Consider the following 17,889-nt stretch of genomic DNA (forward strand, 5'->3'; position numbering starts at 1 on the left):
TATACAATAAAGAGGAAAACTCTGAACTGTGAGTCCCGGAGCATTTAGTACGAGTGAAACAGTTGAACATCAAAGGAGGGAAAAATAATGGCTCAGAGTTTTTTTGTACTCACTATGTGTGATTTTGGAAATTAAAAGTCCTCATTGAGTGAATTATCATCAAAGGATTATTCAGAAACTAAACACATATAGCAAGATTGAAAAAGAACAATACAGAGCTTATTCTTGGCACATTTCTAATAGTTTGTGTGTCTACCTACCTATCTATCTATCTATCTATCTATCTATCTATCTATCTATCTATCTATCTATCTATCTATCTATCTATCTATCTATCTATCTATCTATCTATCTATCTATCTATCGACCGAATGACCGACCTACCTATCTATCTATCTATCTATCTATCTATCTATCTATCTATCTATCTATCTATCTATCTATCTATCTATCTATCGACCAAATGACCAACCTACCTACCTACCTACCAATCTATCTATCTATCTATCTATCTATCTATCTATCTATCTATCTATCTATCTATCTATCTATCTATCTATCTATCTATCTATCTATCTATCTATCTATCGACCGAATGACCAACCTACCTACCTATCTATCTATCTATCTATCTATCTATCTATCTATCTATCTATCTATCTATCTATCTATCTATCTATCTATCTATCTATTTACCTACCTACCTACCTGTCTATCTATCTATCTATCTATCTATCTATCTATCTATCTATCTATCTATCTATCTATCTATCTATCTATCGACCAAATGACCTACCTACCTACCTACCTACCTACCTACCTACCAATCTATCTATCTATCTATCTATCTATCTATCTATCTATCTATCTATCTATCTATCTATCTATCTAGAAACCTATTTAATAAAGCAGCAGAGCTGCTTTCAGACTGCAGGTTTCGGATTTCAGCCTTAAATCTGAGGTGAGTTGAAGTTCTCTTGTCCACCAGGATGACAGCACAACTTTGTTTGACTTTATATGATATAATAAAGTATAATAGAATAGAGTTTTATCTTATTTAAATAATAAAAAAAAGACATCTCGTCCTGTCAAAATGTAAGAAGGTCCTGCAGGGAACTCCAATTCAATTCATTTTAATTTGTACTTGTAAGCAGACATTCTCAGAAAGCAGTTTCACAGAAATCTATAAATTTAAGATATAAATTCAAAATTTTTTACATTTTTAATTTATTCATCCCTAAAAAGAGAGCAAAGCTGTGGCACAGATAAACTCCCTGGTAATGAGAGGCGTTTCGGAAATCCAAAAATTTTAATGTGATATTGAAATAACAACAAGGGAAAAGCACAGCTAAAGTGGAGAAAGCAGCATGCATTTCTCTAGAATTTCTTCAAAAGCTCTTCTAGATAATTATCTTGAGCTTCGGTTGAAATGTTTATGATGTGATGCACTAAAGTATGATTTTCCGTGCATGGGGTACAAGTTAATGACAGCATGCCAGCCGTGTCACATTATCCCTACAATAAAACCTGCAGCCATCATCTCAACGAGTCGAGAACCGAGTGCGAAGAGTGAGCATGAAGAGGGAGGGGGGAAAAAGAGAGATAGATAGATGATGAGAAGAAAGCAGTTACACTGAATGTGAGAACTGACAAAGTTCTGGTGTCATGGTGACCTGCAGCTCCTCGCTCCCATCTGCTGCTCCTTTACTCCCAAAAGAACGCGGGGGCGAAGAAAACAGTAAAAGATCTGTGGTGCTGGACCTTGAAGCATTTTTTCCACTTCCTAAAAGACCTTGAACTATTTTTTTTGGACAGCATACACACACCTTTTTCTGAACCATTCGATCTGACGAAAAGAAAATAAACACACACATCCAACAGGTGCACACACACACACACACACACAAACACACACTGTATAGACTACCACACAATTCTCTTCACTTACCAAACAGCCTGTCAGACACCTCCTTTGCTGATTGTCCATTTGTACTAGTGTGTGTGTGTGTGTGTGTGTGTCAGCATTTTCAAGGTAAGTGAGCCAGGCATAAAGAACATGTGGTTCCTTATGGAGGCAGCTGTTGCTTGCTGAAAGCTTGATTGTTTCTGCTGTCTTAATCCATCATAATCCCCCTAAGCCCTCCTCGAAAAGGAAAGAAAAATGCGAGAAAAAGTCAAAATGTGCATGTGTTAGTGATAAACACTTTCCAAAGGGCCAATGTCATAATGTTTTAATCGGTTTGGGGGCAAGACGCAGCCTCCAGACGCCTGCCAGTCTCATGTCTTACAACAACAATGGTAAGAAAAAAGACCTTTCCAGTCCAAAAGCTTACATAAGTATGTGCTTCCAGTAGTGCCAGAAAGATGTCAGCTTTATGCAATGCTTCGTCACTTCTAGCTATCATGCTATACTGATTATGATTGTTTGTTTATTTTCCAGATTATTTCTCTTCTTCCCGTTGTCATTTTGAGGTTTCATCCTGATCCGACCTTTTCTAACTAAACCTGATAAATCACTCTGAAGGTTGCACCATTTTGTTGCTACTCCATGTTTGTTGAGGTCGATTAATCTTAGAAAGTCAAGCGACGTAAACTACTCAGTCGAACTGTTTACATATCTAACTGACAAGTCAGGACATCAGACGCAATAATCCCAACGCCGAAACTGATCAAGGCGTACGCTTGAGGGTTCTCGACTGGTTTGACATTAAAAGGTTTACCCTCAGCAGGAGGTCATGAGTTCACATCGCATGAATGCCACAGACGTGTGTGGCCAGGAGTCAGAGACGGCAGAAGCGAGGGAGCTCTGTATGTGGGATGGGTGTTGTTACTATCTCTGCTGTCAATCAAAACCGACTAGCCAATTGTTGAGCTTATGTATATGTAGGAGCAACGAGAGAGAGAGAGAGAGAGAGAGAAATGACAGAAGATATTAATATATATATATAAAATATATATAAATATAAATAAAAATATAAATATAAACTATATACAATATAAATATATTATATTATATTATATTATATTATATTATATTATATTATATTATATTATATTATAAATATATATATTAAATTATAAACATATATATATATATATATATATATATATATATATATATATATATATATATATATATATATATATATATATATATGTTTATAATTTAATATATGTTTATAATTTAAAATTCCTTAAGTTTGAGCAAGCCTGAGGTGATACTGGCAAGGAAAACTCCCTGTGATGATATGAGGAAGAAACCTTGAGAGGAACCAGGCTCACAAGGGAACCTCATCCTCATTTGGGTGACACTGGACAGTAAATATCTGTCAAGGGCCCATGAGGAACAGTATAGTTTCTGAGTTCATTATAGGCACTAATTCCTTGCTGTCTCAAGCTGACAGATGTAATGGCAGATCCTTGACAGTGTTATATGTTCTTACTTTATTCCAATGCACTTACACAATCTTGCATGAAACATGCCATACTAGTTACCAAAGGTTTTCTGTTTTCTTCATAATCACACAAGGATCACAACAAATGTATTTTGTATGTATTTTACCATCTCCGTTTATTTTTTTTTTCATACTGTATCCAGTGGACAACACGATGAGAGATCGAACATGAAAACTGGAATCTGGTGTGACTCGGAAAGCTGGCGCCATCTTTGGATGGACTTTAATAACTGTCAAAGATCATTTTCCTTTGTCTTCCCTGAAGCTGTTTTTCATCACCGCAACATGTCAACACATCAGAGGGTGAAGAGCACACAGAGGAACGTTTCACTGTGTTCCGCTGCTCAACACGAGGGATAAGAAGATGAAATTTCACTTGCGCCTAGAAACAACAAGTGCAGACAGCTGGACAACTCCATGTTCCTAAATAGCCTTGAGCCCGGTCCGTTCCTCTCTTCACCGAGTCGCCGTTGTATTTCTATTGTCATTTAGTTACTTTCACACAGTGTATTATTTATACTACTCATATCTGACTACTTACTTTAAGTTGTATTCGTCTAAATGAGCTTGAATTAGTTGGTACTGTTGTGTTGTGTGAATGTATGCATGTTTTATATATTCTATACCTTATAATGGGGCAATGGTGACTCAACTCTTGGTTAAGGTCGAGGCTTAAGCCTCAGTACTGCCAAGCAGCCATTGTAGAGCCCTTAAGCAAGGCTTTTAACCCTCTCTGCATTAAGGGTGCTGTATAATAGCTGCCCCTGCACTATGACCTCAGTTTGGATATGCAAATTCCTCTGTGCTGTAATGTACGTGTGACGATAATAAAGGCGTAATGCTACGCTATTATGTAGTGGATCTACCTGAGCCTTGACAATATCATTTAAAAATATGTATATTTTGACAATCTGCAGCAGCGATGTGTGTGAAAGGCTTATGAAACAGGGGTGATATAATCTTTTTGGAAATATTTCCGAGATGACTAATCCCGAGATCTCTGATCTGGTCCTGGACATTCAAGCATTTGTTTTGTTTTCACAAGATCTGTTAGAGAGCCAAATGCAGATAGTGACAAGCAATCATTATAATCTGTTCCTGTACAAACTTCAGTCCACAGAAAGCACATATTCACAGATGCCAGCCAGCCACTACAGGCTGCAGACATAGTTACAGTCACAGAGTTTAATCCTTTAATGTAGAAAGCTTCAGGTAACACCACTGAACTGCATAACAAATTAAAAGGCTGTCTAGGCGAGACGGAATTATCTGATAAATCATTGACTGTTCGATTTATATACAGGAGTGAGAAGGCAGAAGAGCGGTTTAGGCTTCGAGAGATGCAAATATCTGCAATATTATCCGTCATATTTGTACGAAAGGCCTCGGCATTTGCTGTCCGGGAAGTAACTGACTGAAAAAACATCTTGCCATCAAAGCAGGCCTGTAGAGATGGTCTTCATGCAAATCAAAGAAGAAAATTCATGCTGGCAGCTAATATTGAAAAAATATGTAAATATCTACGACTGCAGGATATTTAAATATCTTCAACTGCAAACCTCTTAGCGAAAAGCCTTCCTAATCATTTCTGACATGTATCCTGTTTAGTATGTGGTGCCAGGTTATGGACTCAGATAAAAACGAAGCGCTCATCGAAATGAAGAAAACATGCCAGAAGATTCACCATCGCCAATTTTCTCTGCTTTATCTTCCCAAAACAGTTTTTAGTGAACACGTGGTCTATTGTTTAACCAAATGCAGGAGCAGGATTTTTTGTGTTTAATCTCGAACATGTGGTTGCGTTCAGGTAGAGAAATCCCTCTCACTGAGCTCTGCTAAACTATACCACTGTTCAGATTACACAGCAGGGAAAGAGAAGGGGTGGATTTAAAGAGGTTTGCAAAACATAATGTTTGGGGGATTTTAAGCTTATTCATTAGATTTTGTTAGTCACAATGTATTGGGAAAAGCATCCCTACAACAAGACTCTACCAACACTATGCTTCACTCTTCTCACTGTGATAGAGTTGCATTAAATATAATGTTTTGTTCCAAGGCCATAAAACCTTTTTCAGCCTCCAAATGGAATTTTATGCCATTCTTATTACCACTCGTCTACAGAGCTCAGTTTTTAGAGAGTCTAGGTTATCTTGTTAAAAGTTCTGTGCATCTCTTTCAGTTACTCTCAGGCTCTTGGTTAACTAGCTAAACTCAGAACATTGTACTGGACTTAATTTGATAGCTCCTTGGCCATGGTGTTGTTTGTTCAGTTATGTTCTTTAACAAACACCGAGTCATTAGAAAACATGTGTATTTATACTGAGATCACATGACTCCCCATTCAAGTAATCACACGTCTTGAAATAACATAAATAATAAAGACCAATTTTACAGCAACATTGCTGAATTTCTATGTAATCACAAAATTTCTAGGAAGATGCATGCTATATAATCTCATTGTTGACCATTAAAAATATGAACTAAAATCCATCAAATAAAAAAAATTAAATCTTGGTGTGATACTTGATGTTTATCATAGAAAAAAATAACAGTGCTGCTGTCATCATTTAAGAACTGATGCTAACAACATGAGAATAGACTGTGTATTCTATCATACTTGGTTCAGTGGAGGTAATTGTGTAAGATGGTTGATTAATTCCCATGGACATTATTATATTTTTTTTATAGTTTATTATATTTTTAGGAAAATACCATATTTGTAAAGAAAAAGTGGGCTCAGTGTAAATTAAAAATTTTTTTTTGTAAATCTCTTGGAACAAACCAAAAACAAAAAAAAGGTTTAAAAAGCACTGAAATTTATGTAAAATATTTATTTATTTATTTATTTATCCCTTTTTAACTGCCAGCTAATGTTATTGCAATAATGTGAATATGTAATACCTCTTGCGGCATTGAATAAAGCATGTTAGAGAGAGAGAGAGAGAGAGAGAGAGAGAGAGAGAGAGAGAGAGAGAGAGAGAGAGAGAGAGAGAGAGAGAGAGAGAGAGAGATTTGACTGCACTATGTGCTTTATGAACGCTAGTTGGCGGTAAGCGCTTCATCTCTTCATCACACCGCAGTAAAAGAAAGCGTAGAAGAAGAAGCCTGTGGAAACATGGCGGCGCCCAGTGCTGCACTGCGTTTATTTCGCTCTTGTCATGGCGTGAGAAATGTAGATTTTGACGCCAGGACAGTGTTACGTGGTGTCAGGCGGTTGTCTTGTAGTTTATCATCAGGGGAAAGTAAGTAAATCTTAAATCTTTTAAGTGTCTAAACAGCAAAAGCAGCGGACATTGAAGTGTGTCAGTATGTTGACCTGAGCTTAGCTAACCTTAGCTCCATCATCAAGGTTCAATACTGTATGCAATGAAAGATAAAGAAATGAATTCGTAATGCAGTTCTTGCTCAAATCCTGTCGGGATTTTGAAGTTTATACATTATACACATTGATCATTGTACATTTTCAGTGTATAAAATTATCACTAATGACAACATGGAAGAAACCTTGAGAGGAAACCTTCAGACTCAAATGGGAACTCATCCTCATCTGTGTGATACGAGTGATTTATAAACGATTTCCATTCTATTTTGACTATATGGTCAAAATGTCCACTTTTTGTAACCTTCTAGTTTTAATATGAAGTCTGTTTTGTTGTTATGAAGCTGTGAACTGTTTACTGTTGAAATGCAAAACCTTCATGGTTCATAATTACAGTCCTAACGCTATCAGAGCTGTGAACAGAAGATTAGATCTACAATGCAGTTATATTTCATTCCTCTCCTTTCAAGACACTGATCAGGTCCAAAAAGCCCAGTTCACGGATACTGAAGTTCAGGAGATTTTGACGAGAATCACAGGATTGGATTTGAATAAAGTATTTCGTCCGGTTAAACAGGAGCTTAAACCACCGAAGTATAAACTTCTGACTGATGCTCAGTTAAAGGAGGTAAGACTGAGACATTATTTTCTCTTTCTTTCTGTGATCTTTTCAGACTATTTTCAGCTTCGATCTGCACTGCTATGTGTTTGGTTGTGTGTGCATTAGAGTTAAAATGGTGTTAATGATGAATATAAAAATAATTGTGTGTGTAGGCAGTGAAAAAGGCAGAGGAAGAGGCCCAGAGGATGCTGAAGATGCCTCCAGTTTTACCAGAAAGGCAACCCATCGATGATGTCCTGTGCGAGGATAAGATACTGGAGGGCATGGACACAGCCAAATACGTCTTCACAGACATCACCTACAACATCCCACACCGAGTAATTATGTCCTCTGTGTTATTTGTGCATGACTAGGATGAATGTGTGTGGATTTTAGCTAATTTATGTACCATATTTATGTGTGTGAGGAATCGGAGACACTAGTTTGTATCTAGTTGCTGATGAGTTTAACTGACTGAGATAATCTGTTAGTCTATAACCAGAGTTATTAGACATTGAATTGCTTGTTGTGAAGCTCAGGTAGTCTACAGCTGTGCAATACAATATGTAGACATAAAGTGTGGATTAGATTCAATTACAGGAACCGGAGTAGGTTATAGGAACGAGATATGTTCTAATTAGTGTCAGTCACAGGAGCCAGTTATTAGAACCAGAGTCAGTCACAGGAGCCAGTTATTAGAACCAGAGTCAGTCACAGGAGCCAGTTATTAGAACCAGAGTCAGTCACAGGAGCCAGTTATTAGAACCAGAGTCAGTCACAGGAGCCAGTTATTAGAACCAGAGTCAGTCACAGGAGCCAGTTATTAGAACCAGAGTCAGTCACAGGAGCCAGTTATTAGAACCAGAGTCAGTCACAGGAGCCAGTTATTAGAACCAGAGTCAGTCACAGGAGCCAGTTATTAGAACCAGAGTCAGTCACAGGAGCCAGTTATTAGAACCAGAGTCAGTCACAGGAGCCAGTTATTAGAACCAGAGTCAGTCACAGGAGCCAGTTATTAGAACCAGAGTCAGTCACAGGAGCCAGTTATTAGAACCAGAGTCAGTCACAGGAGCCAGTTATTAGAACCAGAGTCAGTCACAGGAGCCAGTTATTAGAACCAGAGTCAGTCACAGGAGCCAGTTATTAGAACCAGAGTCAGTCACAGGAGCCAGTTATTAGAACCAGAGTCAGTCACAGGAGCCAGTTATTAGAACCAGAGTCAGTCACAGGAGCCAGTTATTAGAACCAGAGTCAGTCACAGGAGCCAGTTATTAGAACCAGAGTCAGTCACAGGAGCCAGTTATTAGAACCAGAGTCAGTCACAGGAGCCAGTTATTAGAACCAGAGTCAGTCACAGGAGCCAGTTATTAGAACCAGAGTCAGTCACAGGAGCCAGTTATTAGAACCAGAGCTTTGAGCTGTTTAACATTACAGATGCTGAATCTCCAGTTTCTTTCCACCCGAAATTTTGACTAGGAGCGGTTTATCGTGGTGAGAGAACCGAGCGGGGTGCTGCGCAAAGCATCATGGGAAGAAAGAGACCGGCTCATACAGGTTTATTTCCCCAGGGAGGGCCGCAAGCTCACAGCGCCACCTATCTTTAAAGAAGAAAACCTCAAGGTACTGTGGAAGAAAATCAATCTTTATTTTTTTTTGGTATTATTTAGTGTAACCCCAACCTATTGGTCTTGTGCAGGTTATTTTTGGGGAAAACCGACACGAGGAGGTTCTGAAGTACTGCCTGGTCCAGTTTGAACCCGACTCTGCAGATTTTAAGCGGGTATGTGTGGCTGAACTGTAGAAATGTTGCTTGTAAATGTATTAAAAGGTGAAGCAGCATCACCGTAGTATTAGTTTTTTCACTTTTCTATTAAAACCGCTGCCATGATCTGTGCAGTCACTCCTGCTGGAGTATATAAAATGATTCCTGACTGTTTGTCTGAATCGTCCTCAGGTACACACGCTGACCTATGAGGACATCGAGAAACACGGGAAATACGAGCTCCTCAGATCCACGTGTTTATTCGGAGGTCTCGTGTGGCACCTCGTCAACGGCCGCAGAATAGACGGACTGTTGCTGGACATGCTGCAGAGATACCGGTGAGAAGAGATTAGATTAGATTAAATGGCATGCCACTGGTTTCAATGGTGGGCTCCGTTAGCCGATGTCCAGGGATTAATAATAACCTTTATTTTATTAAAGTAGTGCAGAAATAAGGTCAGGTTCAAAAGGGATATAAAATGAACAGTACTGTATCTGTAGCATAAGCGTCAGTCCACTAGTGCTTTATTTACATGTTATATGCATACAACACATAGATTTACCCTTGTACGGTTGGTATGAACCTCATATATGTAGATGCATTAGTGAGCCAATAAAAGCAAAGAATTCAGTGTGCTGGTCATGCAAGGAAAGTCCAAGAAAAGAGGATGGATGAGTGGATGAATTTTGATAGATTCAAGGAATGATTGATGGATTCATGGATGGATGGATGGATGGATGGATGGATGGATTGGCTGAATCATGTATGTTCTTTGTAATCATTGGTATCCGTTCATTTAAGAATATTAACTTTGCATTATGATTTATTATTTATTAATATTTATTTATTATTATCATCATTATTGATTATTATTATTTATTTATCATCATTATTTATTTATTTATTTATTTATCATTATCATTTTTGGTTATTATTATTTATTTAATTATTATCATTATTGATTATCATTATTTCTTCTTCTTCTTCTTCTTCTTCTTATTATTATTTGTAATTTGTTTTTCTGGAGATTTGGACCATGTGTGATGCTCTTACTGTTTCAGGCTGCAGGATGCCGTGGATCTGGTGCAGCTCTTCAAGCTGGTTCATCCTCAGAGTGACGTGGCATTAAATAGCAAACAAGCCACAGGCATCGAGCTGCTCAAGGTGACCACACTTTGCTCATAGATTGTTCTAGATGATGTCAAGTCCACTGCACTTTTGCTAATACACACAAACATTTCTTTGTGTCCCGAAGCTATATATCTCTCACGCACGTCTCACAAGTTTTTTTGTTTTCCTCTCAGGTCTATGCTGATTGTGAGGCCCAGAAACCTGCCATCAAGCTGGCTTTGCAGTCATATGAACAGGCGATGGCAGCGAACTCGGCTTAAAACTGTTCCAAAGTGCAGCATCATGTCCGACATCACTCTGTTATTGTAAAATAAAACATTTTGTAATACTGAAACAGCACAGAATAGTGCAAATTGATTATTGTTCTTGTGTCACACCGTGTGTTAATAAACTTTCAGCTATGTGAAGTGTGTCGTGCCGACAGTATCCACATGCAACCCATCCTAAAGAATAGCTATACACCGAAATACTGTATCTCAATCAAACGTATCTAATATTTCTTATATTATAAATCAATTTTAAGATTATTCAGTATTCATATTTTAATCTTATTGTTTTACTAGGCAGATACACCAATCAGGCATAACATTATGACCACCTGCCTAATATTGTGTTGGTCCCCAGAACAGCCCTGACCTGTCAAGGCATATGGACCCCACTAAGGTGTGCTGTTGTATCCGGCACCAAGATGTTAGCAGCAGATCCTTTAAATCCTGTAAGTTGCTTAAAGTATCTGCTGCAGGACTTAAAGGACACTTTTGATAGATACTGACCACTGCAGACCGGGAACACCTCCACAAGAGCTGCAGTTTTGGAGATGCTCTGATCCAGTGGTCTAACCATCACAATTTGGCCCTTCGTCAAACTCGCTCAAATCCTTACACTTGTCCGTTTTTTCCTGCTTCTAACACATCAACTCTGAGGACAAATTGTTCACTTGCTGCCTAATATATCCCACCCACTAACAGGTGCCATGATGAGGAGATCGTCAGTGGTTATAATGTTATGCCTGATTGGTTTATAATTGGATATAATGGCTTCTTACTTGAAATAAATTCCTAAAATTAAACGATTACTTCAAGCTTGAAATCAATAACAGATGACTAGCAATTAGTTCACACAAGTTATTCAAACAACTGATATTTAACACCATATTAGATACAATAGATCATCTGATCTAGGTTATATTTATTAATCGAGTTCTTTGTTAACACAGTGATTGACTTAAAAACCCTTTGACATACAGCAGATCACAACACTGGTTTAATTAAAACTCCTTTATTCGAATCACACTGCATACGTACAAATGTACAACATTAAATGCACAGGAGAGCTGCCGGATCTTCGGCGCGCTACTGCTTCTTCTTAAAGACCTGATGGCAGACTTTATCCTGGCAGGTGATCTCCTGATGAAGAAACAGAATCAGAATCAGGTTTGTTGACCAACACACACACAAGGAATCTGTTGCCGAGCCTCAGAAATACACAGATATAAAATAACTACACTATACATTTAATTTACAAACGATGCTGTACAGAGGAATGAAATAAAGACCACAGTATACAGAGTATGAGAGGTTATAAATGTATATAAAGTGCATAGTAGTGCAGCAGTAGTGTGTGTAACAGGAAGTGATCATTAACCAGATCAATCATTGTTTTTGGTAGAAATTATACACCGATCAGGCATAATATTATGACCAATGACAGGTGAAGTGAATAAGACTGATGATCTCCTCTTCATGGCACCTGTTAGTGGGTGGGATATATTAGATAGCAAGTGAACATTTTGTCCTCCAAGTTGATGTGTTAGAAGCAGGAAAAAATGGACAAGTGTAAGGATTTGAGCGAGTTTGACAAAGGGACAGATTGTGATGGCTAGACCACTGGATCAGAGCATCTCCAAAACTGCAGCTCTTGTGGGGTGTTCCCGGTCTGCAGTGGTCAGTATCTATCAAAAGTGATGGTCATGGGCGGCCAAGACTCATTGATGCACGTGGGGAGTGAAGGCTGGCCCGTTATGATCCGAGCTACTGTTGCTCAAATTGCTGAAGAAGTTAATGCTGGTTCTGATAGAAAGGTGTCAGAATACACAGTGCATGATGAGTCAGGGCTGATTTGGCAGCAAAAGGGGGACCAACACAATATTAGGCAGGTGGACATAATGTTATGCCTGATGTTTTTCTACATGGCAAATAATTTACTAGTAGGTGTAGACCCAACAGTCATGACATCCATGCTGCTGAATCATTCATTTTGAAAAGGGGCGTGTTCAAAATAATAGCAGTGTGGAGATCAATTAATTAGTGAGGTCATTTGTTCTGGTGTCAAAAAAATGGCCCTTATTTAAGGCAGCAAATGTTGTTCATGCTGGTCATAGTGCAGTAAGCCAGCAGCATCTTGGTTCCAGACCAAAAAGATTAACGTTATAGAGTGGCCAGCTCAATCCCCGGACCTTAATCTAATAGAAAACTTGTAGAGGAACATCAAAAATGCTGTTGAGGCAAAACCCAAGAATTGCAGAGGAATTGTGGTACGTAGTGCAATCGATCTAGGGCTGCAAAACAGGCGCCAGAAGTCGTTCGACTCCATGGGACACAGATGTGAGGCAGTTCTCAGTAACAGTGGTTATACAACGAAACATTAGTTCAGTGGTTCACAAGAAAGAGAAATCTTCGAGCATTTTTCAGTTAAATGTTTCTAAAGAAAACTGCACATGCTGCTATTTTACAAACAGCCTAATGGTCCTTGTTTTCTTCACTTTCTGTGAAATAACCACAAATTTTTTGATTTAGAATAGAATGTACAGTCTTTCCAATGCATTTGCGTGTATGGAAATAGAAAAATAGAAATTTAAGTCAATTCAAATCTATCCATCCAGTTCTATAGTGGGGCGTGAAGAATGTAGATCCTTTCCCAGGAGACTTGGGGCATAAGGCATGGTTCAACCTGGACTGGATGCCAGTCTATTACAGGACACAATCACACACACGCTAGAGACAATTCAGATTGCAAACAGCCTACAGCGCATGTCTTGGTCATGGACTGTGGGAGGAGACCGGAATACCTGGAGGAAACCCCTGAAGCACAGGAAGATCACGCAAACCCCCTAAAACGCACAGCGGAGGTGGGAATCGAACCCCAATCCTCGAGGTATGAGGCCACTTTGTTGTAAAACCATTTCCATGTGGTTATATTTAAGATTAAATCCTAGACAGGATGGTCAAGGCTGGACATTACACTTTTTGCTTAAAATATAATCAGCAAATTGGATTGGTTACTTTTTTTTTAGATTTTTTATATAGCAGTGGACATTATAACAAGCAGTTTTAGAGAAATTAATAAGATAAGAATTTTTGATTCAGAATCTGATTGGTCCGATTGATCAGTGATAATTTATTGATATTTAAAATTTCCGGAGGGAGTCTCTAGTGTCAAAGGGAAATCTTTGAGACAGAGGATTTTGTACTTTTCCTAACATGACAAGCTGTATTTAATTTAATTTAATTTAATTTAATTTAATTTAATTTAATTTAATTTAATTTAATTTAATTTAATTTAATTTAATTTAATTTAATTTAATTTAATTTAATTTAATTTAATTTAATTTAATTTAATTTAATTTAATTTAATTAACAAACTGCATAACTTTGCTTCAAAATGATCCATTTATTTTAAAATCCAAAAATGTTTTTAAAAAATAAATAAATAAATCAAGCTGTTTTATGCACAGAACATCTGGAAAACTTCTGATTTTTACTTTCATACAACCAACTATTTAATGATTGCAAGAAATCTCAGTGTATTCCACTGTAGGTGTGTATGTGAGCGGTGTTTATTCTGATTAAGCTCTTTGTTATCAGGTTATCAGGCAATGAAGGTGTTGATAGATGATTTACCAGATGCAGCAGGTCTCCCTCGATCCAGTGCTTCCAGCCTCGATTTTCCTTCTCCCCTTTTTGCACACACACAAGCTTATCTCCGTCCCAGGTGACCAGCGTCTGCGGGACACAAGCGACACACATGTGCACCGGACCTTTAAAGCGTGTGAGTGCATTTCACTTCACAACACAGCAGCAATAACTCTGTATTAAAGAACTGGGTGATGAATTGAACTGTCCAGACACTTTTACCGGACGATCAAATGCACCGTCTGTGTTATTCATTCACTTGGTAAGAAGGGAGTCAAGCAGATAGCAAGCTGGTGTACAAACTTAGACAAAAAGTTTGGACAGCTTCGGTACTGTAGTCATTATATTACACTCCTCATGCAAGAAAGTGTGTTAAGACACACTGTGTGTGTGTGTGTGTGTACTCTTTGCCCTTTGGCACAACCTTGAGTCCACTTGTGACTTGTACAGTCTCTTGTACAGATTAAGCACATGATAGCCTTTGAGGGCAAAGAGCAAACCCCTAGCTGGTGGGCGGGGCTTAGCAAGGACAAAATTTTCAGAATATTACAGTGTCCTACTGCTTTGTGTGTATAATATAGTAATTGTAGTAATAATAATTGCAGCTCAGAGTGCAAGCAGGTGACCTTCGTCCTAATCTGCACCATCGCCTAGGATCTGCCTCACCCTTGGGATATAGCTCTGCTCTGGGGCAGGGCCAGACACTTGCAGAAGCTTACTTTAGTGAATTCAATGCTGTCATGGATTCAATGCAGAGCACTGGAGTTGAAACGTCTGAAGAGCTCGAGGAATTATTGCTTTTTTTTTTACTGATTATTTGCTTTCTACGCAGGAAATCCCATCCCAACGTAGTAATCTTAAATAAATAAATTAATCAAGTCATTAAAGGGTCTCAATTTCTATTAGAAAAATTCCCTATTGATCCTCCAAAGGAAAAATTTTTTTAAGTCACTGAGCCTTGATGATGACAATGAAGATGAGAATGATGATGATGATGATGATGATATAGGAAATTTATGTGACTTCCACTCTAGAGGTGTTTCCTGAGGAAATGACTGATCTACTGGAAGTAGACAGATCTAATCAGCTGCTTGAAGACGTTTTGTCTAATCTGGTTACGCATACAGTGTGTGATTACGAAAGCGGCTGTGATAGTAACTTTGCACAAGAGACGATATTTAACAATCCGCTTGCACAAGTCCCTTTACGTCTTCATACTGCTGCTTAGGAATAATAGAGTTTGGTTTAGCAGGATGTAATGGTTACTGCATTGTATTATTAATTGTATAGTCTATTGTGTAATGGAGTTATTGACTTAGCACCGTGTGGCACTGTGTTTTCCTGCCTGGTCATCGAGCGATATGATTTTATATTTTATTTCTAACATTATATCAGTCTGTGATAAGAGGAATACCAATGAAGCCGAACTCAGCATTATATCATCAGGGGCAGACTAGAAAGCTTGGTTTCTGTATGGCTGAGAATCATATTCTAATCCCAGTATGCACTGGTTTCTAAGTTCTGGACAGGTGCTAAGGTTTCTTCTTCTGTATATCTTTTCAAATCTTCGAATCAGCTGGTCGAACTTCAGCCTCAAAATAAGTTATCAACGAACATTACAGAGAAAACACTAATTAAAACCGAAAATTAAAATCCTCTGATATTATCCTTAGCTCTAACGGTCATACAGACCTTGACCACTCTGTTGTCCAGGCCCTTAGTGTGCTCCTCAAACTCCTCTCCAACAGTGTAGTTCACTTCGTAATTTCTGAAGGTGCTCAGAGTTTTGGTCTCGAATTTATCTCCGTTTTGGACGATAACCTTCGTCTGTGAGAGGTGTGCGGCGATCTTGCGCGTAGCAAAGTCTATGTCTGTATACAGAAATGGGAAAAATTAAACACACCGCATTAAGTAATTGTCATTTGTTCTGCTGACTATAGTTATTATAGTCTTTCAGCGGATTCAAAGGGTAAGCAGGATAACCGATTATCTTATCTAGTCTTATCACTAACACACTATAATCCTCACACACACACACACACACACTTTGATTCAGACACAAAGCTGTTCTGCTAATATGTTATTTTTTCCTCCATCCATTTAGACTGTTTTTTTAAAAAAATATATATCTATCTGCAGGGATCAAGTACTCACCCAAAGCCTTCATGACTTCATCAAAGTTCTCATTGCTCACCATCTCCCATCTCCCGTTATAGTCTGCAGGCATTGTGGTGCTGTGTATGTGTGTGTGTGTGATCTGTGAGATGGGTCAGAAGGGATCCAAGACTGGATAGATCTAAAGCTGGCTCTTTTATATCTGGAAGAAAGTGTGTGTGTGTGTGTGTGTGTGTGTGTGTGGTGTCACAACGTGGACTTCTGTGTCAAAGTTCAACTGATAAGGCCCTGTATGGAGACATGGGGCATTGTCTATGGTGTTAACTCACCTTTCAACTGCTGATCAATTTATTATTAATGTTTCTTATGCAAAGGAGGAAACAAAAATGCTTTAATTGAGAGTGGAAAAAAGTCCTGCAGCGTCCTTCACCCAAATAGAGACACTGTAGTCTTGATGATGGGATGATGTAACTGTGTCTCAATGATCTTGTCACAGAATATATGACCGCAGAGGTGTCACGGGATCTTTTGATCACTCTTATAGATCAACTCACCCAACCACCTCTACACAGACGAAATAAAATGACCCATCAATTGCTGTTAAAAAAGTAGGCTCTTTTGTCTGTCCAATAAACTTCTTTTTCTTTTAAATCTGAGATTTTCTTCCAGACATTGAGAAACGTCCATTTCATCTTGAGACTAAAGCTTCAATCTCTAATTTGAAACGTTAGCAGGAACACCAGATCGTTATTTAAATGGATCCAGAAGAGTATAGCAACACCATTTCCCTGGGTGGTCGAGATGAGAAAATTGAGGGAAAGTTCAAACTGAGCTCTGCTGTATGTACAAAATTACTGTCATGGTCTTAAACATTGCAAAACACTGGTTTTATATTCCTGCAATCATTCCTGTTCATTGAGATGTTTCCTTGGGGTCATTATGATGAAAGATCTATCTATAGCCAAGTCTTATGCTCCTGGGAGAAGCAGCCAGAAGGAGTTGGAGGGAGGGAGGGAGGGAGGGAGAGCGTATCGAAAGAGGAAAGAAAGCGAAAGATCATCCTGCAATTGTGTGGGAAAACCGTGGACCAAATAACACGGCAATTGCAACTACAGACCTGATCAATGCATTCAAAAGTGGTACAGCTCACGCAACTAAGTCTCCAGAGATGTGAAAATGTCCTTTCATAGAAAATGTAATTCTACTTCTAATTGTTAAGCAACATTTCATTCAAATGGTACATGTCTGTTCTCTGGTTCCCTCCATCCTCCCACAAATGGTGCTCTGTAATGGACTGAAGGATATGCTTTGGATATACTAGGACCATAACCAGGACAAAAAGTGTGGAAGCTTGCTAGAACCTAATGTAGTTTGACATACACTATATTGCCAAAAGTTTTGGGACACCCCTCCAAATCATTGAACTCAGGTGTTGTTTTTCAGGGTTTGGGCTCGGCCCCTTAGTTCCAGTGAAAGGAACTCTTAATGCTTCAGCTTCATACCAAGACATTTTGGACAATTTCATGCTCCCAGCATTGTGGGGACAGTTTGGGGATGACCCCTTCCTGTTCCAGCATGACTGCACACCAGCACA

General features: G+C 38.5%; 2 protein-coding genes across 2 annotated transcripts; one reads left to right on the plus strand and one right to left on the minus strand.

Moving 5' to 3' along the window:
• Window positions 1-6,534: 6,534 nt before the first annotated feature.
• mrps22 (mitochondrial ribosomal protein S22) lies at window positions 6,535-10,676 on the plus strand. Its single transcript, XM_058417963.1, has 8 exons — window positions 6,535-6,697; window positions 7,245-7,402; window positions 7,549-7,713; window positions 8,852-8,995; window positions 9,072-9,155; window positions 9,330-9,475; window positions 10,200-10,302; window positions 10,443-10,676. The coding sequence occupies exons 1-8, from the start codon at window positions 6,571-6,573 to the stop codon at window positions 10,527-10,529; spliced, it is 1,014 nt and encodes a 337-aa protein (XP_058273946.1). The 5' UTR covers window positions 6,535-6,570; the 3' UTR covers window positions 10,530-10,676.
• Window positions 10,677-11,531: 855 nt separating this feature from the next.
• Window positions 11,532-16,486, minus strand: rbp2a (retinol binding protein 2a, cellular). Its single transcript, XM_058418022.1, has 4 exons — window positions 16,335-16,486; window positions 15,873-16,051; window positions 14,169-14,270; window positions 11,532-11,675 (listed from the first exon to the last, which is right to left on the minus strand). Exons 1-4 carry the CDS (start codon window positions 16,405-16,407, stop codon window positions 11,622-11,624), a joined length of 408 nt encoding a protein of 135 aa, XP_058274005.1. The 5' UTR covers window positions 16,408-16,486; the 3' UTR covers window positions 11,532-11,621.
• Between the last annotated feature and the right edge of the window lie 1,403 nt (window positions 16,487-17,889).

Source organism: Hemibagrus wyckioides, linkage group LG20 (genome assembly GCF_019097595.1).
Source record: "Hemibagrus wyckioides isolate EC202008001 linkage group LG20, SWU_Hwy_1.0, whole genome shotgun sequence".
In the NCBI taxonomy this organism is placed as follows: domain Eukaryota; kingdom Metazoa; phylum Chordata; class Actinopteri; order Siluriformes; family Bagridae; genus Hemibagrus; species Hemibagrus wyckioides.